This window comes from Podarcis filfolensis (genome assembly GCF_964270895.1).
Source record: "Podarcis filfolensis genome assembly, chromosome: 9".
Lineage (NCBI taxonomy): Eukaryota > Metazoa > Chordata > Lepidosauria > Squamata > Lacertidae > Podarcis > Podarcis filfolensis.
Genome location: NC_139610.1, coordinates 18907143 through 18931398, shown reverse-complemented (window position 1 = coordinate 18931398; position 24256 = coordinate 18907143). Strand labels below are relative to the sequence as shown.

General features: G+C 42.8%; 2 protein-coding genes and 1 long non-coding RNA gene across 11 annotated transcripts in view; 1 reads left to right on the top strand and 2 right to left on the bottom strand.

Moving 5' to 3' along the window:
- The window catches only part of CORIN (corin, serine peptidase), a 109724-nt gene extending 101256 nt beyond the window's left edge, over positions 1-8468 (bottom strand). Inside the window, exon 1 of one of the 5 annotated variants that reach the window (XM_083630172.1) lies at positions 8287-8468. Coding sequence is in view for 1 of the 5 variants with exons in the window: in XM_083630171.1 (XP_083486297.1) it covers positions 7764-7829 (66 nt within the window). In the remaining 4 variants the exon portion in view is untranslated. Of the gene's footprint in view, positions 1-702; positions 926-6686; positions 6897-7529; positions 7713-7763; positions 8045-8286 lie in introns of those variants that run through there. The other 4 variants (XM_083630171.1, XM_083630175.1, XM_083630173.1 and 1 more) reach the window with 4 other exon arrangements.
- A 99-nt stretch (positions 8469-8567) lies between these two features.
- On the top strand, positions 8568-18186 carry LOC310770365. The gene is made up of 3 exons (XR_014552114.1): positions 8568-8720; positions 14732-14807; positions 17046-18186. It is a non-coding gene; the product is annotated as an uncharacterized lncRNA (long non-coding RNA).
- Positions 18187-19471: 1285 nt separating this feature from the next.
- NFXL1 (nuclear transcription factor, X-box binding like 1) overlaps positions 19472-24256 on the bottom strand; it is a 78993-nt gene continuing 74208 nt past the window's right edge. For all 5 annotated transcript variants that reach the window (XM_083630199.1, XM_083630196.1, XM_083630197.1 and 2 more), the window contains 2 exons: positions 22068-22121; positions 19472-21809 (listed from right to left, as the gene is read on the bottom strand). In XM_083630199.1, the coding sequence (XP_083486325.1) occupies positions 21636-21809; positions 22068-22121 (228 nt within the window). In that variant the 3' untranslated portion in view covers positions 19472-21635. The remainder of the gene's footprint in view (positions 21810-22067; positions 22122-24256) is intronic.

Genomic DNA, 24256 nt, shown 5'->3' with positions numbered 1-24256 from the left:
AGACAACAGGGCAACTGGGTAGGCACTTGGTGACCTCATGGCAGTGGCGTAGCGTGGGGGGTGCAGGGGGGGCCGGCCGCACCGGGCGCAACATCTGGGGTTAGGGCAAATCCACGGGTTAGGGGGCGCAAATCCACGGCTTAGGGGGCGCAAATCCACGGGCTAGGGGGCGCAAACTACTTGCCTTGCCCCGGGTGCTGACAACCCACGCTACGCCACTGCCTCATGGAATCCTCATGGCTCATGAAATCCATTAGATTACAAACCATGTGGTGGTGATCGTGAAAGGAAAGAGTTTCACTAGCGGGCGGGGGGACGGGTTAATATGGCAACCTTACAGGAGTCACTTTGGTGGGCTTTGACGGGCAGAAATGAAGCATGCGAAGCTTTAAAAATAAATTAAAAAGTTATGTGGAAAGTTTCCTATCTCGCAGTTGTTCAATTCCCCAGAAGGCGCGGCGGTGGAGGGCGAGGAGAGAGAAATATGGCTGCTCTCCCTGGATGCCTCCTGTCCTCACGTGAAGCAAAACTCGACGGCAGGCTTTGGCAGGGAAATAGGGCCTCTTTCGGCACCCGGAGAAAAAGCCTGCCTCTACATGGATTCCCGAGGGCCGTGACTGGAGCGAGGCTTCTTCCCTCAGCGGCGCCGGCGTTCCCGGGCGCTCTATTTTTACGGCGACATTTTTCATTATTATTTTTTACCTCAGACTTTCCATTGCGCGGGGGAAGCGCTGAGGCCCCGGGAATCTGACATCTCAGCTTCGCTCCCGCTATTTATAGCGGCGGGGTTGCCCCGGCCGGCTGCTGTGCGCTTCTTTCCCCTCAGGGAAGAGAAAAATAATATGACACCGACAGGTCAGCTCTCTCTTTCGGCCGACATCTCTGAGGGAATCCCCTTCTCGTCTTCCGACGGCAGCCCCACCCCCTCCACCGGCCTCCTGTTCCCGTTGCCGCGCTTTTGCTGAGGTAACAACTTAAACGGGGGCTTGGATAACAAGAGTTATCTCCGTGTGCTGGTTCGCGCCCACTTCCATAGACGTTATTTAGGATGCCCAAAGGTGTCCAGAGAAAGCGACCCCTAGGCCCAAATAAGCTTTTTGCATTGCAGGGTCTGGAGTGCGTTTGCAGGAAACAGCAGCAGATGCTAAAAAAAAAAAATCAACAGATTTATTATTGCATAATAATAAAGTCTGCATGGGGTTGGCTGCCTTTTAAGGCGCTGCAAGCTTTCGTTGGTTTTGTAAGTTTGCAGTCTAACGCAGCTGCTACTCTGGATTTTGCAATTCGGATTAATGTACCCCCCCACCCAATAACTGAGACGGATGCCTAGGGGGAAATTTTTTTCACACCTGTGAGATTTATGTGCATCCTACGGCAATCACAGGGAACCTGGAAAACTTGTCAAGCAGGCACCCCCTTTTTCCGACAGGTAAACTCCCCCCCCCCCCAAATATCAGATAGTTGGAGGCTTTTCGTTGTGGTTAACTGGCAGGAGAGGAAAGCAATGGCTTTTAAAAATAATAATCTTGTTTTCTTGGGATGAGCAAAAACGTCTGAGGTTCAGCCTGCGCCCCCAGCTCTGTGCCATTTATAAACTGCATAATGGACACAAATTTGCAGCATAGTGATGCACTTATTATAAAAGCTACTCTGGATTTCTATGCAGGGAGGAAGTGAGATATTGGGACCCAGTAGGATCAATCCCTGTATCTATACCTAAATTCGTATGACCATAGAATTGGAGTTGGAGTGGAGGGTCTTGTTGTAGGCCGTCTAGCCCAACCACCTGCTCAATGCAGGAAATCCAGAGCTAGAGTTTCCCAAACAGATGGCTGCCCAGCCTCGGCTTAAAGAACCTCCTGGGAAGGAGAACTCATCACTCCCCCCTGTTATCTGGTCTCATTGCTGCTTGTTATTTTCCTAATGTCCAACCACAATCAACCTGCCCATGTTACTCAAGTCCATTAGATCTAGTCCTGCCCTCTGGGACAAGCAAGAATAAGCATTTGTCCTCTTGCTACAGTGACAGCCCTTCCAAGTATCTGAAGAGGGCTTTTTTGTGTTCCTTCAGTCTTGCCTTCTTTTAGGCTAAACGTCTACAGATCCTTAAGCCTTCCCTTAGAGGACTTACTTTGCTGACCATCTTCACTGCCCTCCTCTGAACCCATTCCTGTTTATCTACATCCTCCTTAAATTGTGATGCCCAGAACTCGACACAGTATGGCAGCTGAGTTATGACTAGTGCAGAGTAACGTGGAACTACTATTTCCTGTACGTTGGAAACTTCTATTAAATAAGACTAAATAGGCACTTCTTTTTTTGCAGCCACATTGCACTGCTGGCTTGTGGTCAGCTCACTTATGGTAGCTAGATATTTCTTCACCTATTCCTTATCAGTCATGTACCTATTAGTCTCGTACACTGTTTTCTCCCTTGGAAGAAAACAGGAGCTAAATTAGAGTCCATCTTCTCTTTTTGTGACCTGCTAACACCCTTACTAAGACGCGGGTAGTGCTGTGGGTTAAACCACACAGCCTAGGACTTGCCAATCAGAAGGTCGGCAGTTCGAATCCCCGTGACAGAGTGAGCTCCCGTTGCTCGGTCCCTGTTCCTGCCAACCTAGCAGTTCGAAAGCATGTCAAAGTGCAAGTAGATAAATAGGTACCGCTTCGGCAGGAAGGTAAACGGCGTTTCCGTGCGCTGCTCTGGTTCGCCAGAAGCGGCTTAGTCATGCTGGCCACATGACCCGGAAGCTGTACGCCAGCTCCCTCAGCCAAGAAAGTGAGATGAGCGCCGCAACCCCAGAGTCGGTCACGACTGGACCTAATGGTCAGGGGTCCCTTTACCTTTACTAACACCCTTACTGCATGACGGCCTATGGTTCCCTTCCACTTCCTTCCTGTTGTAGCACTTGTAACCCACATTAGGTCCATAGTATTCAGCTACAAATTGGCTGAATAAATACAGAGTGGTGGAATGTGTCTGTGTGCACGTATGCTCGTGCACTTGTGTGTGTCATTTTTTTAAAAAAATGAGCTATTTTGAATTGGGAATTGAATGACTTTATATTCCAGAATATGGTATATTGATTATTATTGGCTATGAGTGACAGTTAACAGGTACAGCTAGTTCACTAGCTATGGCCCCTTTTGGATGGAGATGACTTGGCCACAGTACTCTATCCTCTGGTAACTTCCAGACTGCATTATTGCAATGTGCTCTGTGTGTGGCTGCACTGGACGACCACTCAGAAACTTCAGCTGGTTCGAACTGCAGCAGCCAGATCACCAGCAGATCCCAGAGCAGGTGATTATTAATATTATTTTGGCTTTAATACTCATAGACTTTGGAATAATTCCACAACATTCAGTGAAACTACTCCAGCCCAAGGACAGCCCTCCATATGCTGTTTGCCGACACCTTCTAAGTGACAAAAGGCTTCCCTACTGCCAAGTGAATAAACATGCTACAGTTGCAAACTGCTATGGGAGCATAAGAGAGAATAACAGGCTGTTTTTCACTGCTTGAATTGCCAGGCCAAGGGAGGAGGAATGTGTTTCCTCTTTGGGAGAAAAAGAGTGTGGGCAGCTCCAATGAGGAATGGCTACTTATTTCCCATAAAACTATACTGGCCTCTGGGGTAGATTGCAGAAGCATTCTGATCCAGAAATAAAAATATTGATTATTTAAAACTGGGAATAGATTGAGGTGATATTTAAAGACATAAACTGCAGGGCTAAACATCAAGGTCTTGCACAAATAACTCTTGAATTTACTTTTTATCAACTGTAGTTCAGACTTCCCTCAATAGATGGACTGGGAAAAAACACCAGACCTGGCAAAATTCCAGAACATGGCTTTATCAAATTGGAGTGATCGCATACGTTTCAGTTCTGGAAAATTCAAATTGTTTCAGTCATTCATAAGATACTCCTGCAAGAAAGAGCACTCTCAGTTGGAATGGTTCCATTACAGGAGAAATGATACTTTAAAAATAAACAAGATAGGAAAGCTTCATTCAGTCACAGAAAAGATTCCACATAGAGAATGAAGCAAAGGTACCAATGACTTCTTTGTTCCAAAGTTATTTTGGTGCATGAAGCTTTAAGGCTCACATTGCCCAATTCAAAGTGTTGGATTTAACCTACAAAGCTTTATACAATTTAGGATCCCAATACCTCATGGACTACCTTTTCTTATATGAACCACCAAGAACTCTATGTCCCTCTCCCCAGAGAGGTTTAGAGAGCGGCAAAGAGAAAACAGTTTTTGGGTGGCAGCCCCCTCATTTGTTGAATGCTGACCCCAGGGAGGTGCCCAATGAAGTACTTAAAAAAATCTGTAGGCATTTGAGTATTAATACTGTTGTGGTTTTTATGGTCATTTAAGCAAGATTTTTGGGTGATCAATCTTGTGCTGTACGTAGAGAGGATAATTTCATTTATTAATTATTATTAGTGCCTAATTAACTTGTTATTGCTAATTTTAAATGCTACATTGCTATCATTTACATTTGTATAGTTAGTATTCTTGTACACCACTTTGACACTTTTGTAGAAAGAAGCAAGTAAAATAATATATTGGCAGCTCCTCCATATTGGGAAGTCACATAGATATGGGATGCAAATAACAAGGTCTCCCTTTATCTCCTCTTACCTATAAATATTAACATATCTTCATGGGAAAAATCAGTTATACAAGTACTGCTGCTGCTGCTGCCATAAACATTATAGCATCTGGATCTGTTATGCGTGCTATGCAGTGTCCCCAGACGGACCAAAAGTATTGTTGCACACCACCCCAATCTCTGAGCAATGAGAGATTCCGGGGTTCCAGGCACTCACCCAGGGTTGGTGTTTCCTTTTGTGAATGAGGCACAGCAGTGACTGTGGTCTCTGTATTTTACAGTTCATTTACACATACAGTGGTACCTCGGGTTACATATGCTTCAGGTTACAGACTCCGCTAACCCAGAAATAGTACCTCGGGTTAATAACTTTGCTTCAGGATGAGAACAGAAATCGTGCTCTGGTGGCAGCGGGAGGCCCCATTAGCTAAAGTGGTCCTTCAGGTTAAGAACAGTTCCAGGTTAAGAACAGACCTCTGGAACGAATTACCCGAAGTACCACTGTATATACAACCTGAGCCAATGATGGAGGGGCTGACAACATTAGCACCCGAAAGGGTCTTGTTCCTCCCATAGCTGCAACCTTGGATTCAAGCAGAAATCAGCCACGATTCTCTCTGCCTTTCCAACCTGCAGCTTTTTCCTCTAGGTCACATCACAGCAAACTCTGCCCTCCAACTCAGGCTTTGTCCTTCTAACTAAAGAAGGGCCCCTACCCAGTTGCCATCTGGCACAGAGCCCCCTTTCCTCTGTTGTCTCAATGGCCGGATCACCCAGGCGATTACCTCATCAGGAAGCTAGCCTGGCTTGATTAGCCTTTAACACTTGCTAGGACTATGGGAGTCTGGCACCCACAAACTCATAAAGCTGTATAGATTTGATGAAGATTAATTGTCACTGAAGTTGGTTAGACCAGATTGTTTGAAGAGTTGTGGATCCAAGCGTTATTTGGGTATCTGAAGAAACCACTTGTTTGTAAGAGGACCTAAAACTTCAGTCAAATGCAGGGAAGCGGCAGTAAGTATGTGGCCTGAGCATACTTTCCGTGCAAGCTTATACTTGTCTCCTCAAAAGAAAATGCCATTGAGATCAGTGGAACTTACTCCCATGTAACTGAATAGGATTTATCCCTTACTTAAGTGCAAACCTCACCAAACTCTGTGGAACTGAAGAAGCCTGCATTGTACCATATTTCTTTAAGGTCCTTTGTGGTTCAGGAGTGTTTTTAAGCATTGCTGTTTGACTAGTGTACTGTGATTGGAAGCAGTTAAATGTCAAAACCAGGTGGTGCTTTGCAGGTCCTTTCCAACCTATGAGGTTTAAGGTATTGATCGGGAACTATCTGTTGCCAACTTAATTGGACATAAGCGGCTGCGTGAAAACAAGCGCTAACAAACTCACCCATTTTCCGCTTTAGTTTGCTTTGCTACGTGTAACTGTTCACCTCTTAGGAAATTAGGAATTACCCTTGTTGCTGACTCTCTATTGGAAAGAGAGAAGAAAAAGCGGACTGACACAAGACTTACATAAATCACTTTGTATTCTGAAGGCGCTACGGAAATAGGGGACACGATAACCCCTTTGCTTTGTTAAACCCTGGATCCACGCTCACTGCGGATGAAGGTTTCGGAGAGAAAAGGTCGAGTTTGGAAAGACAACGCTACAAAAGAAAAGCCAAGTATCTCAGCGGATCAGTCCTCCCAAAGAATTAAGTGAATTGGAGACGAAGAACGAGCAAAAACTAACTCAGGTGACAGATCGGTTTTGTTCTGATCTCTTTGTCCCACTGAAGAAAGGAAGAATCCAGTCACCACGGCTCCTGTCTACAACCAGCAAATTAGTAAACAAAATTCTCCTTAAAACCCGTCCCCCTTTCCTAAGGCAGTCCCAGCCGCTCCCGCGCAGCCCGGGGCGCAACGCGCAAACCTGTTGCAGGCGCTACTTTGTCCAGAGACTTCACCGTGACACAGTAAAAAATCAATTTGTTTCGTATTTCTCCCCATGCTTTTCCCAGACCAGGCTATCCATGTTTGCAACTGCTGTAGCAGGACAGACGTACCTAGGGACCGCAGCTTTCCAACAGCGACCTGCCCAACTGCTTTGGCTAATAACTGGACCTCCTGGTGGCTTGCTGGTTTCAGCACCACCAAAAGACGCGCGGCCACTTGCCTGCCCACGAGAAGCGAAAGGACGGAGGGGGAATCGGGAACCAATTGCGGCTTCTAGCCGGCTACACCACCGCCCCGTGTCATTTCTGGATACTTAAACGCGCCCTAAAGGCCTCCTACCCGTGTGCTTGAGTGTGTGTGTGTTTAGATGGACTGGCAGACGCACCAACTAGGGATAAGTACAGGACGACGCAGAGAAACCACTTCCCGTTAGGCTACTGATTAATTAATATTTGTTTAGTTTGCAAGCGTTTGGCGTTTATTCGCAGAGTCAAGATAAATAATGTCTCCAGCAACTGGCACGGTAACCTCTCGCTTCAAATTAGAGATTGGCTAGGGGAAAGCGCGTTTCTAGGCAAATAACTCCCATGGAAAATCGCTTTCTTCTTCCTCCTCTCACGGGCCCATTCCAAACATTACCGGGCAGCAAACTCCGGCTTCCTGCGAGCGTCCACTTTCCAGGAAGCTGCGTCCAATCTTAGTGAGCTTTAGTACTACATGCAGTCAGCGTTGCATTCACACTTCAATTTTTAAGCGCGCGCTTCAGTTGCACCGTGTGAAAGCGCAAAAGGCCATCTTTATTTAATCTGGGACAAGTCCCGCTTCTATAATCTACAATCCCCACACACCCGGTTAAAAACCCCACTCTGGGCATAATTGAGAGTGAGTGGAGGAAATCCACCGTTACGTGTTGACCTGGGGTCAGAGCGGCTCCAAAGATGCGAGAAACTTACCCGCGATGTTTAAAAAGAGAAAGACACAAATAAGCAGTAGTAGTAAAAGGGCATCGCTTCAGGCTAGGCTCTACCGGGAGAGCCTTTCCATCCGCTGCCGCGTACGCGCACCAGCAGAGCGCGCGAGGCTGCGATCCTAGCATTTTTCTAGGAGGGTTTTCCTTCCCCGGCTGCCTGCCTCCATCTACAGCGTCGGGCTCGGGCTGCGCCAAGTGGCCAAAGCGTTCCTCTTACCCGCTGATTGGCAAGGACTTGCCGGTAGCGCTCTTCTTCCGGAGGGAGCGGCTGCAGGGCCAACATGCTCCGGCTCCTTCGCCACCTTCCCTGGCTACGGGTCTTCTCTGGGCGCCTTGGCTGCAAAGCGCACCGTCACGGCTGCGGAGTGCCCCCACGGTAGGTAGACAGGCAGGCAGGCTCCTTCCGAGTGGGGGTGGCTCGGCATTTTGTCGGTTCAGCAATCCACACCCAACCCCTCCCCACGATGATCGGAATCAACTCCAGGAGAAAGCCACCCATCGCCCCCCCCCCCGCCCGCCCCTTCTCTTTCGGCAAAGCAGCCAGCTTCGGAGGAAGAGGAGAGTCCGGGGAACCTGTGCCAAAGGCGCAAAGGATGAGAAAGGGCGCGCGGAGATGGAGAGCTGCACCCACCCGCACCCCAAAAGAGACCCCGCGAAAGGAGAGCAGGAGGCTGTCACAGATCAGCCTTAAAAGCGACGTGGCTCTCGCTGCCTCTGTCCCTCGCACCTTTGCCGCCTACCTGCTGCGCGCCTTGGGCGTCTTCAGTCGCCAAGTTGAACCTCGAAGCACCGGCGCCAGGAAAGCAGGAGTTTCGCTCCGGCTAGCCTGTCGAGAGCTGTCTGTTCCTTCGTCCACCGGCGACCCTGCGGAAAGAGACGACTCTTTCCTCAATACCCTCCTGCCCAGCAGCACCCCCTTCTCCTTATGAAACAGTATTAAGTTGTACTTAGTACGAGTTGGACGTGGCGAGGCTTATATAAATCTCTTTCAACAAAAGTTTTCTTTCTTTCTAAAAGCCAGCTCCCGTGGTGGAATGCCGCTGCCTCCGATTTTAGCTGCAGCAGAGAAAATACTCTGAACGCAGGTAGTGGATAGATCTCACGGACCATAAGGAGATGGAACTACAAAGTGAGGCCTGTTCATGGTTTTTGATTGTCGCTTTTAAAGTTCTCTGTAGGTTCCTAACAATCGCATAAAATCCACACCTTTTCTTGCTTACTGACACTTTTGGAAGAGCTGGGAGCACAACGTTTCGGACCACACAGCTTTCTTCCCCACAGTAAATTCTTTGCTATTGGGGTTGCTATCCGAGTTGACTCCTATGGTTACAATGTTCAAATGTTCACTCTTAGATATATTCAAGATTACATTGCAATACAGGCAACCAACAACTTACACAGGGGTTACGTTCCAAGGCATCGCGTGTTTAAGTGAAATCACATAAATTTGAAACTCCATTGAAAATGCCTGCAAACACTCCATTTCACTATTGGGGAATGCTATTGGGGTTGCTATCCGTGCTATTGGGGTTGAATAGGTCTAGGATGCTTAGGAGTTAGTGCCTGCACATATTGCGCACTCAGTTCAAATGGGATTAAAACAGTGGCTGACAACTTCTTTGACAGACGTACCACAAATTAAATCCAAAGTTTAGTATGAGTATGCATTTGTTTAAGGTATCTGTATGCCACTCTTCATAATATTTAGGCCGCAGTCATTGGCGCTCTTCAAAACAAAACAAAACAATAGGCCACTTAAAAGTAACAAATAAATAATAAACAGTACAAACTGAAACGGTGACTGAAGCATAAATAAATTCCAGTGTCTTAAAATATAATGCAGTGGGCACTAGGTGAGTCTCATTCAGGATAAAGTTATGCAACCACAGTGCCACAGATGAGCAAGACTTCTGCTGCCTTCTTAGCCTATGACAATGGTGGTGGCACTGCGTCCCAGTGGAAGATCTTAGTGTTTGGGTTATTTGTGCATATGTGAAAGACCATATGTAGCTCCCTATGCTTTGGGAACGTTTTGCCTTTTGTCTACTGAATTAGGCAGCAAGTACCAATGAAATGGATGCGGGTGGCACTGTGGGTTAAACCACAAAGCCTAGGACTTGCTGATCAGAAGGTCGGCGGTTCGAATCCCCACGACGGGGTGAGCTCCCGTTGCTCGGTCCCTGCTCCTGCCAACATAGCAGTTCGAAAGCACGTCAAAGTGCAAGTAGATAAATAGGTACCGCTCCAGCAGGAAGGTAAACGGCGTTTCCGTGCGCTGCTCTGGTTCGCCAGAAGCGGCTTAGTCATGCTTGCCACATGACCTGGAAGCTGTACACCGGCTCCCTCAGCCAATAAAGCGAGATGAGCGCCGCAACCCCAGAGTCAGTCACGACTGGACCTAATGGTCAGAGGTCCCTTTACCAATGAAATGCTGGATAGGCAGGCAGAAGTATAGGTCCAAATCTCTCATGACTAGCACCCTCCTGCAAATGAGATGACTTCTCAGAAGCATCACTATGAACTAGCTACACAACGTGACAATAATACAGAAGGTATAAAAGGTATTGATGGAAGAGATCCAAAAAGATCAAGCGGGCTTTCTCCCGGGAAGTCATTTGTCTGATAATTTGAGGAACATAATTGATATTTTGGAAAAACTAGAAGTGAATATAAACACTAAAGCAGTTCTGATATTTGTGGACGCGGAGAAAGCTTTTGATAATATCTCTTGGAGTTTTATGAAAAAGAACCTACAGGGGATGGGGGTAGGCCAAGGTTTTGAAAATGGTATAGGTGCAATATATTCTGAACAAAAGGCTAAACTAATTGTAAATAATGTGGTGACGGAAGAATTCAGGATAGAAAAAGGGACACGACAGGGGTGCCCAATCTCCCCATTGCTTTTTATATCGGTCCTGGAGGTTTTGCTGAATATGATTAGAAGGGACCGGTTGGTTAAAGGTATACAGGTCGGAGCTAAACAGTACAAATTGAGAGCATTTGCAGATGATTTAGTACTGACGTTACAGGAGCCAGAATCTAGTACTAAAAGGGTTTTAGAACTAATTCAAGAATTTGGTCAAGTGGCAGGATTCAAACTGAACAAGTCAAAAACTAAGGTTTTAGAGAAAAATTTAACACCGATTGAAAGAGAGAGGTTTCAGAATGAGACTGTGGTCAAGAAAGTGAAATACTTGGGGATTAACATGACAGCAAAAAATGGGAACTTATTTAAAGATAATTATGAAAAATGTTGGACGGAAGTGAAAAAAGACTTAGAAATTTGGTCAAATTTGAAGCTTTCCTTGTTGGGTCGAATTGCAGCTATAAAGATGAATGTATTGCCTAGAATGCTGTTTTTGTTTCAAACACTGCAAATTGTGGACAAGATGGATTGTTTCAAGAAGTGGCAGAAAGATATCTCTAGATTTGTCTGGCAGGGCAAGAAGCCCAGAATAAAATTTAAGATATTAACTGATGCAAAGGAAAGGGGTGGATTGGCCCTGCCAGACTTTAAACTTTACTATGAATCAGCAGCATTCTGCTGGTTGAAAGACTGGCTGCTTCTTGAGAACACAGACATTCTGTATTTAGAAGGTTTTAACAATGTCTTTGGGTGGCATGCATATTTGTGGTACGACAAGGTTAAAGCACATAAAGCATTTAAAAACCATATTGTCAGGAAAGCATTGTTTAATGTTTGGATAAGATATAAGGATTTATTGGAAAATAAAACCCCAAGGTGGCTGTCACCAATGGAAGCAAAAGCCCAGAAAAAGCTCAATATGGAGGCCAAATGGCCGAAATATTGGGAAATTTTGGAACAAGAGGGAGATAGACTAAAACTGCAGAGTTTTGAGAAACTAAAAAACAAAGTGCGAGATTGGCTTCATTATTATCAGATAATGGAGGCATATAATTTGGACAAGAAAATTGGCTTCCAGGTGGAAAAATCAAAATTAGAAACAGAACTGTTAGAACCCAAAACTAAGATTTTGTCAAGGATGTATAACTTGCTGTTGAAATGGAACACACAGGATGAAACGGTGAAATCTGCTATGATTAAATGGGCACAAGATGTTGGACATAACATTATGTTTGCTGACTGGGAACAGATGTGGATCACAGGTATGAAATTTACGGCATGTAATGCCTTAAGAGAGAATATTATGAAAATGATATACAGGTGGTACATGACCCCAGTCAAGCTTGCAAAAATATATCATTTGCCCGATAATAAATGTTGGAAATGTAAAGAAACTGAAGGTACATTCTTTCACCTTTGGTGGACGTGCCCAAGAATCAAGGCTTTCTGGGAGATGATATATAATGAAATGAAAAAGGTATTTAAATATACCTTCCTGAAGAAACCAGAGGCCTTCCTTCTGGGCATTGTCGGCCAATTGGTGCCAAAGAAGGACAGAACTTTTTTTATGTACGCTACAACAGCAGCAAGAATACTTATTGCAAAGTATTGGAAGACACAAGATTTACCCACTTTGGAAGAATGGCAGATGAAGGTGACGGATTATATGGAATTGGCGGAAATGACTGGCAGAATCCGAGACCAGGGAGAAGAGTCGGTGGAAGAGGATTGGAAGAAATTTAAAGACTATCTACAGAAATATTGTAAAATCAATGAATGTTAGAATGATGTTGGATAGAAATTTAGTGGTTTCCAGCTGTAATGCTTTAAGAGAATATGGAAAAAGGGTTATAAATAGGTAAAAACATAATTAAAATGATGTTGGATTGGAAATAAGTGGTATTAGCAACAAAGTTAATAAGAATATGCAAAAATGAATTGATAATGGATGAAAATACAGAGTTATAAAATGTTAAGTTATAGCGATAAGATAAATGAAAGAGGGTAAGGATTTGCTGATTTGATTATTTAAATGGGAATACAAGAAGGGGAGGTGTGAGGAGGTCAAAGAAACAAGCAAATGAGTTTTAAGTTATGAAGAAGAATTCTTTTAAATTTTTCTTATTTTTTCTGGGTGTTTATTTTTATCTCTTTTTTTCTTTTATTATGTGTTTTTGTATATTTGTTTTTGTAAAATCTTAATAAATATTTCTTAAAAAAAATAAAATAATAATACAGAAGGTATACAGGCCAAAGGCACATACGACAACTGTTTCAACCTTGCATTATTATGGTTGTATGAAAGAAAAAACTGAGGAGTGACCGCACCTGCCTCCCAGAGTTCTTTGCTCTCCTGCCTCCGTCACACGACGAGACAATGCCAACCCATTCATGGCATCAGGAAACGACTCTAATAAACATTTCAAATGCTTTTAAAGTTACATTGCAGTACAGGCAGCAACCATTTTAGGCATGTCTAATTATGCATCACACTGAACCTGGAAGTAACCCGGAAACATCACAAAAAGAGGCGGAATGGAGTGTTTGCAGGCTTTTTCAATGGAGTTTCAAATTTACGTGATTTCACTTAAACAGGCCATGCCTTGGAACGTAACCCCTGCGTAAACTGTGGGTTGCCTGTATTGCAATGTAATCTTGAATATATCTAAGAGTGAAAATTTGAACATTGTAACCATAGGAGCCAACTCCTAGGGGCCAAGGGGTATTTAACCCCCTGCCAATAAAACATTTGAGGGGGCGGGGGGCCCCAAAGTTGAAGGGCATTGCCATTCAAATTGTGTCTGTGCACCGCGTCATGTGATCCGATTATGCAGGGCAGGGCTTACTTGTCTCCCCTATTTTATTTAAGTTGGTACCCCTGATTTCAACTGTGCTATAATATTAAAATCTGAAGTGGCATGCCTGTTTCTTCACGCCTCTTAGAGAACATACACTCATGAATGGGGCATCTTACTGTAGTGACCCAGCTCCTACCCCAAATTTTAAAAGGTACAGTGGTAGTCTTCAATATGACATGGAGAATAAGGATCTGTCCCCTTTTACAATATAGTTCCACAGGGAAAATCAGCCACATTAATCTTGAACGATTCTTTGTGTCCTTTGGAGACTCCTTAAGAGAAGGATAAATATTGACTTTGAAAATGCTCATGGGGAAAAAATGTCATTTATTAACATAGTTTCTGACATTATTCTCTGCATCGTTTTTCTTCCCTGTCAGAACTGTTGACAAAAATGTCAAGAACTGCAATTGTACAGGATAACACTTAACAGGAGGAAGCGCTTTAGTAATCTGAGATGACTTCTGGATTATCCATCTTGTTCACTTTGCTCTTCTATAAACCCCATATGGAGCAGTGTTGACCATTTTATAATTCTAACCAGCATGTAATCCTTAGATAATTTGGCATACAGTGAGTTACATGGCTGTATAAAGCAAGGGCTTGAGAGTTCACAGCCACCATATTGGATCTCAGGGTTGGGAAACAGCTAGTCTGCAGGGCACATGCAACCTGTAAAGGATCCAAACATGGCCTTCAAACCATGAAAAAAAAAAAAGATTTGGTTTCTAAAACAACTGTTTTTAGATTATGAGTATGCTCTTTGGAATTATAACACTTGAAATGTAGTTAGCTATGGATATGACCCAACACCAATACAGCAGCTAGCCCAAACAAATCAAGACACATACACACCAGTCAATATAGGTGCTGCACAGTCTACCTTGGAGGAGTCAAATGAACACCCTATAAAGTGGTACCTCGGGTTAAGTACTTAATTCGTTCCAGAGGTCCGTTCTTAACCTGAAACTGTTCTTAACCTGAAGCACCACTTTAGCTAATGGGGCCTCCTGCTGCCGCCGCGCCGCTGGAGCACGATTTCTGTTCTCATCCTGAAGCAGTTCTTAACGTGAGGTACTATTTCTGGGTTAGCGGAGTCTGTAACCTGAAGCATATGTAACCCGAGGTACCACTGTAGTCACTGTCTACATGCTCTGCTTACCTACAATGAATGAGTCATAGGAGAAGGAGACAACAGAAAGTACAGGAAGAATGTTGTGGTCACAGTAGATACTGTAGTAGTGTTACTGACTCAGTACTCATACTGCACATCACTTCTGGCATTACAGTGATAACTTCTTTGCATGCACCCAAAGCCAGGACATTCCCATGCTCCCAAGTAAATAATGCCTCCTATGGTTGTAGTGGGATAATACACTGTTCTGACCTTTGAGCTCTACTGCAACACCAGCTGTAAAACACAGGATGACTTATTAATGTACCATTTTATTTATTTTTCAGAAGCACCCACATTTAAAAGATATTCAATTTCCTGGGCTCATCGAATTGGAACCGAACCAACACAGCTACTTTACAGGTAGAATGCAATTGTATTTCTGGCTCCAGATAACCAATAACAAACAACGTGTATTAATAAATTATGTTGTAATCACTTTTTTTTTGGTAGGAACATTAACCAATATAACTTTAAAGCATACTGGGGAAGGGAGTAGCATTTTCTAATACTGATGTCACCAATTAAAACCACAAAGTGCTTGGAATTTGTGTAGCCATGTGACATTGCCAAGCTCAACTCTCCATAAATGGGAAGTTTTAAAAAAAACCACCCAGTCATCACTTCACTATGTTGGCATTGGCAGGCCATTCAAGGTGTTGTTTTTCACCTTTACATCTCAAGCCCCCTATATTTAAACATGTCCCCCATAGGAACTAACCCGTTCTATTAAGAACAGCTGGAAAAGCCTTCCCCAGGTTGCCTTATGATGCACTCCACCCTTGTGGGTGCCAACTATCTGGAATTCCCTTCACAGAGATATTACTCTCTAAAAGAGACTAAAACCTTCAACGTTTACGGCATACAAATCCAAATACTGTACATTTAAAGTCCACCACTACTTCTTCAGGAAGAAAAAAAAGCAAAATTAAAGAATGTCTTTTAGGTCTTTCTCTTTTTTAAACAAGCGGCATGGAATTCTAACAGAATCATTATAATTTCAACTTAATTCTGCCAATGGAAAGTATTTCTATTTAATTGTACCTCTGGATTCTCCAGCCCCATTTTAGAGTAAGTTAGTCACATTTATTTAAAATATTTTTAGCCCACTCTTCATCAACAAGCGACCTTAGGATGGGGCACAATGGCACAATATAAAACCACTACAAAACAATATGCCATAATTCAGTATTCTAGGATTCTATCAAAAGGCAGATAATTCAGTCAAAACAAATAACCAGGTCCATCAGCATTAATACCCCGTAGGCCTTCGATTAAGCATTCATCCTCTACCTGGACTATGCTGCCTCTTTTGTACCTGGGGTTATTGGTGCCACCCTCACAATTTTCTAATTGTTCTGTACTCCAGCTTTCAACTGTCTGGCAAAACTACAATGCTTTGCCATTCCAAAATACAGTGGTACCTAGAGTTACAAACGCCTCAGGTTACAAATGCTTCAGGTTACAAACTCCGCTAACCTGGAAGAGTTACCCCGAGTTGAGAACTTTGCCCCAGGATGAGAACGGAAATCGTGTGCCAGCAGCGCAGCGGCAGCAAGAGCCCCCATTAGCGAAAGCACGCTTCTAGTTAAGAACAGTTTCAGGTTAAGAACGGACCTCCGGAACAAATTAAGTTCGTAAGTAGAGGTACCACTGTACAACCGAGCCTTTTATAATACATGTTTGTAAATGAGGCAAGTACTGCCATGGCAATATATTATACCAAGATGCTGTTTTGACTATTTTTCTTAAAGCTGCCTCAAGCCTATTTTGAGGAGACAGCACAGAAATATGGTGGGGCCTGCCAAATATATGTTGCAATATGTTGCTCTCTCTGACTGATCCTGTTCCTCATCATCCTGGAAAAAAGGGATAGGTGGGGTGCCGCAGGGTTCTGTCCTGGGCCTGTTGTTGTTGTTGTTCATCTTTATAAAACGATTTGGACGAAGGAATTGAAGGAATGTTCATCAAATTTGCAGATGACACCATGGATGCTTTAGCTGAGATTCCTACATTGCAGAGGGTTAGACTAGATGACCCTTGGGTCCCTTCCAACTCTACAATTCTATGATTCTAAAGTGTGGGGAGCCTTTAGCCTTCTGACATTGCCGAACTACAACTTCCAGCCACTGGGTTCCTCACTCCTGCCAGATACCCTGGAAGCTCACAGCTTCTTATCAGCCTCCTTCTGAGTTTTTCTGTTAGTTTGTAAAGTCATATACTTCTGCATATCTAGCACACTCCAACAATGTGCAAACTACTACTTTGTTTTCTGGGCGGCCCTGTTCTGTTCCTAAACCAGTAGATACTTGACCACCGAATCCACAATTGGGAGAGAATGATACATCAGTAAACAACAGGTAAAGAAGACAGTTGGCATAATCACATTTCAAATACTTACTATTGCAAGAGGTTCATTAGCTGAAGAGGAGACCTGAACTTCTGGCTGGGACAAGAGAGTCAAGTTAAAATGCTGAAGCATATATAACCAATATACAACATCTACATGAAACTGCTAAGTGGTGTCAGCTGGAGTTTTGGAGTATGTTATCAGCAATACGCTGACGACACACAGCTGTTCCTTCTCCTTTCCATCTGCAGGTGTGGCCATCAGTGGAAATGCTGAAACAATGTCTTTCCTCAATAGTGGACTTTATGAGAGCCAATAAACTGAAGCTCAATCCAGACATGACTGAGGCACTGTAAGAGGGTGGATCCCTAGACTGCCCCACTCTGAATGGGGTTATACTTCCTCTCTAGTAGCAAGTGTGCAGTTTGGGTGTACTGCTGGATCCATTACTGTCATCTGAGGCTCAAGTGGCTTCCAGGATGCAAAAGCCCTGCATCCACTTTAGCTGGTGGAAGCGGGTGGTGCTGTGCTCTAAACCACAGAGCCTAGGGCTTGCTGATCAGAAGGTTGGCGGTTTGAATCCCCACAACGGGTGAGCTCCCGTTGCTCAGTCCCTGCTGCTGCCAACCTAGTAGTTCGAAAGCATGTCAAAGTGCAACTAGATAAATAGGTACCGCTCCGGCGGGAAGATAAACGGCGTTTCCGTGCGCTGCTCTGGTTCGCCAGAAGTGGTTTAGTCATGCTGGCCACATGACCCGGAAGCTGTATGCCGGCTCCCTTGGCCAGTAAAGCGAGATGAGTCGCAACCCCAGAGTCGTCCACAACTGGACCTAACAGTCAGGGGTCCCTTTACCTTTACCTAATCTGCACACTCATCTGGACAGGGGCAGCCCAACCTGTTGTCATGTGTTGAACATTGGGCCAACTTTGATGATGGTTCAGAAACTGCAGGTGGTGCAGCATTTGACAGACTGAGGACAATGCAAGACGGTCTAAGCATAGAAAACCAATTCTGGCAAGACTGTATTGCCTACCAAGTAGTTTCTGGGCTCAATTCAAAAGGCTGGTTTTGATTTATAAAGTGTTAGGTGGCTCAGGGCCCCAATACCTCAAGGACAACCTGTCCCCACATGAAACAATCCGGATCTTGCATTCTGTTTGCCCTCTCCAAACTCTATCCAGAGGTAGCAACACAGGAATACAACTTTTTCAATGGTGGCTCCCTGCTTACGGAATGCTCTCCCCAGGGAAGGATGCCTGGCACCATCCCTGGCTATTTTCAGGTGTCAGAGAAAAATGTTACTTTTCAGCCAGGCTTTTCACCTTTAACTTGAGAAGTTTATACACTACAGCCTCTTTCAATGGGTTCTTATATATGTGTGCGTGTTTAGCTTTTACTTTGTTTTAGCTTTATATTAATTAAATTTCTGTATTATATTTATTGCAAGTCACTCTTTACATTATGTAAACAAAAGTGACTAATAATTCCAATAAAGAAATAAAGTGTGAATACAGGCAAAGTCATCTGGAAAATCTGCAAATTTGCATGTTTACTGAATGAAAAACTGAATAATCTAGATAAGCCTAAACGATTCAGCCTTTAGTTCTAAGTGTTTTTGAATAAAAAGTGATGTCACAAGTAAGTATAGGGGTAGCCAAGTTGGATTTAGGACTAATGTGGAATATTTGGACTGAGCTCTCTTTCCAGTTTAGGCTATTGGCCATGCTTACTGTGCTGTGAATTACTACCCCTCTCCCCCACTTTCTTGAAAACTCATCACAGGCCTATCTTTTATTGTTATTTGGGTATGTGAAACATACAACTGGCAAACACACAATACGATACCTGCAAGACTACTGATTTCCTCTTAGCTTCTGCTTATCCAGCTCTAACACAGGAGATTCCTAAATTTAGAAAAACGGAATTCTGAGATGTGTAAAATTATAAACACATGAACACATTTATATTTACTTCTTTTCATATAATTTATTCTGCTAGCCTTGAGAAGCAAAAGAGCTACTTCTGTAAAAGGGAAACCCCATCTAAATGAACACTATCCAGTCAGCTCACCACCACCGCCCCAAGATAGCATAGCTCAGTCAGTAGAGCATAAGACTCTTAATCTCAGGGTTGTGGATTCCAGCCCCACATGGGGCAAAAGATTGCTGCGGGCTGGACTAGGTGGCCCTTGTAGTCCCTTCCAACTCTAGAATTCCTATGATTTCACCAGCACTGTTCACACACTTTCAACTCTGAACTTTATATTCATATACTGTAGCTTAGAAACATTATCAAAAGCTGAGATTTTCTAGATGCTATATTGAACTGAATGCCCAGTACAAAAATATGTTATTTCATGGTGCGGAAGACCTGGTGGTAGCCATAACCTCAAAATCTGCCACTCCAGAATCTCAGGAAGTGGCCTTTCATATCTGTGCAAATTGGGATCTTTCCAACTGGTGATGCCAGAGACCGAACCTGGTATGTTCTGCGTGCAAAGTATATAACTCTGCTAATTGTGCTATGCTCCCCTCTCATATCAAGAAATGGCAAGTGATTCTGAAGGCCTTACCCCACACCGAAATTGTGCCTGCTTTTCTCATCTTCCACTCAGCTGAACATCCAAAACATTAAAGGAGCAACTCTCTTTCAAATGAAGGTACATTTACACATAAACAAAGACAAATGTTTTAATACAAGTGCTGAAGTAGCGAAAACCTTTTATCTTTCCAGTTATTTGTGTTGAGAAGCTAACAAATCTCATCAACATTCAAACCAAGAGAATGCTGATTTACTAACACACATAATACATAGTAAGACTCAAACAGGTATCAGTTTTCACACTATTTATCTACATTGACAGACGGATTTTCTCTTTTTTGTTATAACAGTACAAAAATAAATGACTCATGCTAACATATCCTAAAAGTGAAATCTGACAACCTAAGGTGATATTAGTATCAATTATTCATGTGGCTAGGAAGTGAGCTACTGACCAAGTTAGAATTCTTAAAATGTACAATTGCAGGATGGATTTCTTCAAGTTACTTTCTTAAATCAATGGAAAAACAAAAATAACTGTACTCTTTAGTAAATATAACAAGTCCAAAGTTACAATATTTTGTGGTTTTCCTTTCCAAAGAACGTTTTAGAATCTGCCAGCATACATCTGATCAAAATATCCCTGAACAGTAGATATATTTATCTTATGTGTAATCGTCATAAGTAGATAAGACCCACTGCTGGAAATATGTGAAAATATCAATTTCAGATTAACTGAAGGTATCCAAAAGGCATTCCTACCAGACTTCACCTGGGATGTTTGCCCAAGATTCAGGGCTTGGATTTAGGTAATTCTTACAAAGACCAAATTTAGACAGGAAATTAATAATCAGTAATATTTATTTAGCATTTTAAACACTAGCAAGCAAGTCAGAAGATCTTGCACTCCCTCATTTGATGTGACAATAGTCACTATATAATTAAATACAAAAGTAGTTCAGGAGCAAAGTTTATTGTTGACTTTTGAAGGGTTGGAAGCAAGGGTGTCAATTTGTAAACAGAAACAATGAACAGGTTAGCTAGGACATTTGCTACTTGATTTGTTATTTAAATTCCAGCTCTGAGAGCATCTGCTTAAGACAACATTTCATATTTTTCTACTTATCTGCACACCTGAACTAATAATGAACTTGCCACATGTACATACACTGTTTTCTAAATTGTGAATGCCACTTTACACACAGCAAACACAGCTACGAATTTATTTGATGTAAATTTTCTTCGAGAAAGCTACATTTCAGAGGGAGAGCAATATCCTTAAATACTATTTTCTTTTTACTAGCAAAAAACAGAACTTGAAATAAAAGGTAAATAAAATCGACAACTTGCATATGACCAGTTTTGCAAGAGGTCCTGGAGAAAAATCTGACAACTTCCCTTTAGAAATATGTTATTCAACAAAAAATGTATCTTGGCGGTACAGAACACCCGTATTGTATTTTAAAAGATACGTTTGACAAAGTATGACTAGAACTGCTCAGCATCAAGAACGGCTTTATGGTTTAATTCTGAAGACCCACATTAATATAGCTAAGATGAAAACATTAAAACATTGTCTTCTATTCAGATAACAGCATGATTCACAACCCAGTCCTTGCATATGATCTGAACCAAACAAGGGTGCTTTTTCATGCAAGACTGCGCTGTAGTGTGCATGTGTGCTATAGGAACTACATCTTACGGGATCAGAGTTTCAAGCATCCTCCAACAGAGAGTAGGCATGGTCATCTGTGACAGTATCAAACCATCCATTTCTTGCTTTCACCTGCCAAGAGGTTAAAAATGACTACACAAACCAAGTGCTCATCTGGTGCACACGTGGAACAAAACAAATGGATATTGACAAGAATGGTACTCAGTGGTTCTCAAATTAGACTTTAAAAATATAATCAGGCACAATTGCTTAGCATAGTTCAACCAACTATACTGTAGAACTTTCAATCGAGTCACCTCAATATTTTAAATTGATTTGGGAGCAAAGTATAGGATCTGGGGTTGGTTCTAGCATTCTCTAAATGAACAGGAAAATTATAACGAACTACAGGCAGCAACCATATCAGGTGCGTCCGATATGTGCACAACTGTATTGTGCCAATCCCGAACTGACCCAAAAATATCACAAAAAGGGTTCAACAGGGTGGGGCGGCCTTACGTGGGCCCCACTGACATGCCAATCAGTCGCTACCTGTACAACTGAACATTAAATCCTAATTTATATCACAGCATCTTAGCAGTTAGCTTTCTATAATCATATTGAGGTGTTTTGAAATGGAATAGTTTAGTCATTGTAGGCTATGAACCACGCAAACATTACGACAGCAGCTCCACATACTGGCAACACAATCATGTTCTTATATTTTTGCCATGCAGATAGTTCAACTTCAACCTCGTCCTTTTTTCTCTTGTTCTTCCGACGACCTTTTAGCCTGTTCTCAAAAGCCTCCAGCTCAGCCTGGATAGGAGGAAAGCAAAAAGTTAAAAAAATAAATGTGGTAAAAAGGCGGGGGGTGTCATCTTTTTTCAACTGTGTCTTAAAATAGTGCATATTAAAACTTTATACGCATGGTACAATAGTACTGTAACTAGAATTTTGTGAGCTCATCATTCTGCATTCAGTTGCCTTCACTGAAATTTAAGCAGCCCAAACGACATGTAGGATTATAGTCCTAGAGTTTTCTGCATTTTAAGAGAAGACTAAGTTGGTGGGTACCTGTTGTCTTCGTTTTTCCTCTTCAAGGGCAGCTCTTGCCTCGGCCTCTTTAATCTGTGTGAATATAAAAATAATAATGCTTAGCACATAATAAGCTACAACTGACTAATTGCCAGGAGCACCAACTATAGGGGGCTCTGGGCGCCTGAGCACCCAGAAAATTTTTGTTGTGGGTGCTCAGCACCCAAACACAGGACCCCCGATGCAACTCACAAGACCTTGGAACCTGACTTCCAGTGCCACCGGAAGTTATGTTCTGAGGCAGAGGGAGCGCATGAGGTCACACCACAACATGACGTCATGAGGTCATAGGCACTGGGCACCCATAACCTGGGGCCCAAGTTTGCTCCCCTGTTAATTGCCGGAAGCAGCATAACACTTTTGTTCATTTGTTTAGTTATTCTTACGCTGCCTTTCAAGGCCTTGGCCCTTTTAAGCCTGTTCACAATTAAAATCGTAAAAGCAACTTAAAACTTAGGATTCAACGCTATGAAACGATCCCACACAACACCACGGATCAAATATAGGACAGCATCTGGATTCCAATAAAGGCAGTGTGGAACAGGCAAATACGTACGATGTGGTTGAACACATCCAAAGGGGGCCCAGCTGCACATCTCTGAAGGGAACTCCAAAGTGATAGGGCTGCCATTAAAAAAAGCCCCCTCTCTTGTACCTGTTATTTATATGAACTGGAACATATGCTATTCCCTGGGGTTCATGTGAATATATGAGATGTCCCTATAATGAGTTAAGCTAGACTTGAATTGTGTAGTCCACAAACAGCTCTTAAAAAGTGCATGTGGAGGTTTTCCCCAGTCACGCTACTTGAGATCCCGAATATTCTGAAGCATGTTGTTACCACTATATTATGGACTCTTACTCCTTCAAGAACTCATTGTGGTGCGCTTGATGAAATTTTGAATCATAAACTGTTGTAAGGAGCAGAGGCCAGCTGATCAGGAACCTCATTAAGTGGCCAGGAGAAAGTCATCAAGCTCTGAACTACTTTGAGACAGACACTGTAAAGCAGTTAGGTGTGTGGTTTTTTAAAAAAAAAACTGGTGAATGGTATTTTATCTATTTCTGTTCCATAAAATCTATGCACCGCTTGATTAAAAAACAAACAAACCTCAAAGTGGTTCACAAAAAGATAAAACAAGAAAATCAAGGGGGGGGGGGAATTCCAATACTTTGAAACATGCAAAATGTTAAAATACCAAAAAAACAAAAAAACAAATTAAAATTCACCTCAACTTTCTAAGCATCTGGGTAGGCTTACAAGAATTGTTTTCAGCAGGAGCTGAATACAGTATGGTGAAGACACCTTTAAATTAAATAGCTTAAATTAAACTACACAGTATTTTAAATGGTGGGCATGTTATTTTACACGACTGAAAATTCCCTGCCCAGCTTCACAGACACAATAATATTTAGAGACTTGTTGCCTCCCCTTATACATCCCAAGCCAATCATCAAGATCTTCAGGATACAATCAGTGAAATATCACATAATGACATTAAGGAAGTGGGCCATCTCCGTGGAACATCTTTCCATGTGCAGTTTTTTGGAGGGGATAACGGTACTTCCTTTCCCATACCCCTTTTTACGCAGGATTTCCCTGGAGATTTACCACACTCTCTTGTTTTTGCTAATGTGCAGAAACTTTTCCATTGCTTTATTTTGTGGCAAGTACTCATATTTTGGTTTTTAACATCTTTTGTAAACCACTTAGGAACCACATATATTGAGCAGTTCAACATTAACAGTAGTAAATAAAGAGAAAACATCTGCCCGTCCTCTGGCAAGGAAGCTCGTTTAGTGGTCAATTATATATTGTATTTCAAGTACCATATACTTCACGCAGGAACTGAAAGCGCCTTTGGGTTTCAGTAATTCCAACTTAACTGAACAGAAGCAAACTGTACACAAGCAGAAACAAGAGCACAATTGTGTGCTATAAAAAGCCATGAATAGTACAGTGGCACCTTGGTTTAAGAACAGCTTAGTTTATGAACAACTTGGATGAAGAACGCTGCAAACCCGGAAGTAGGTGTTTTGGTTTGTGAACTTTGCCTTGGAATAAGAACATGTTTCGTTTCCTGTTGAGTGTGTTCCATTTGTAAAGTGAGTCCCCCGCTGCTATGGGAAAGCACACCTTGGTTTAAGAACGGACTTCTGGAATGGAT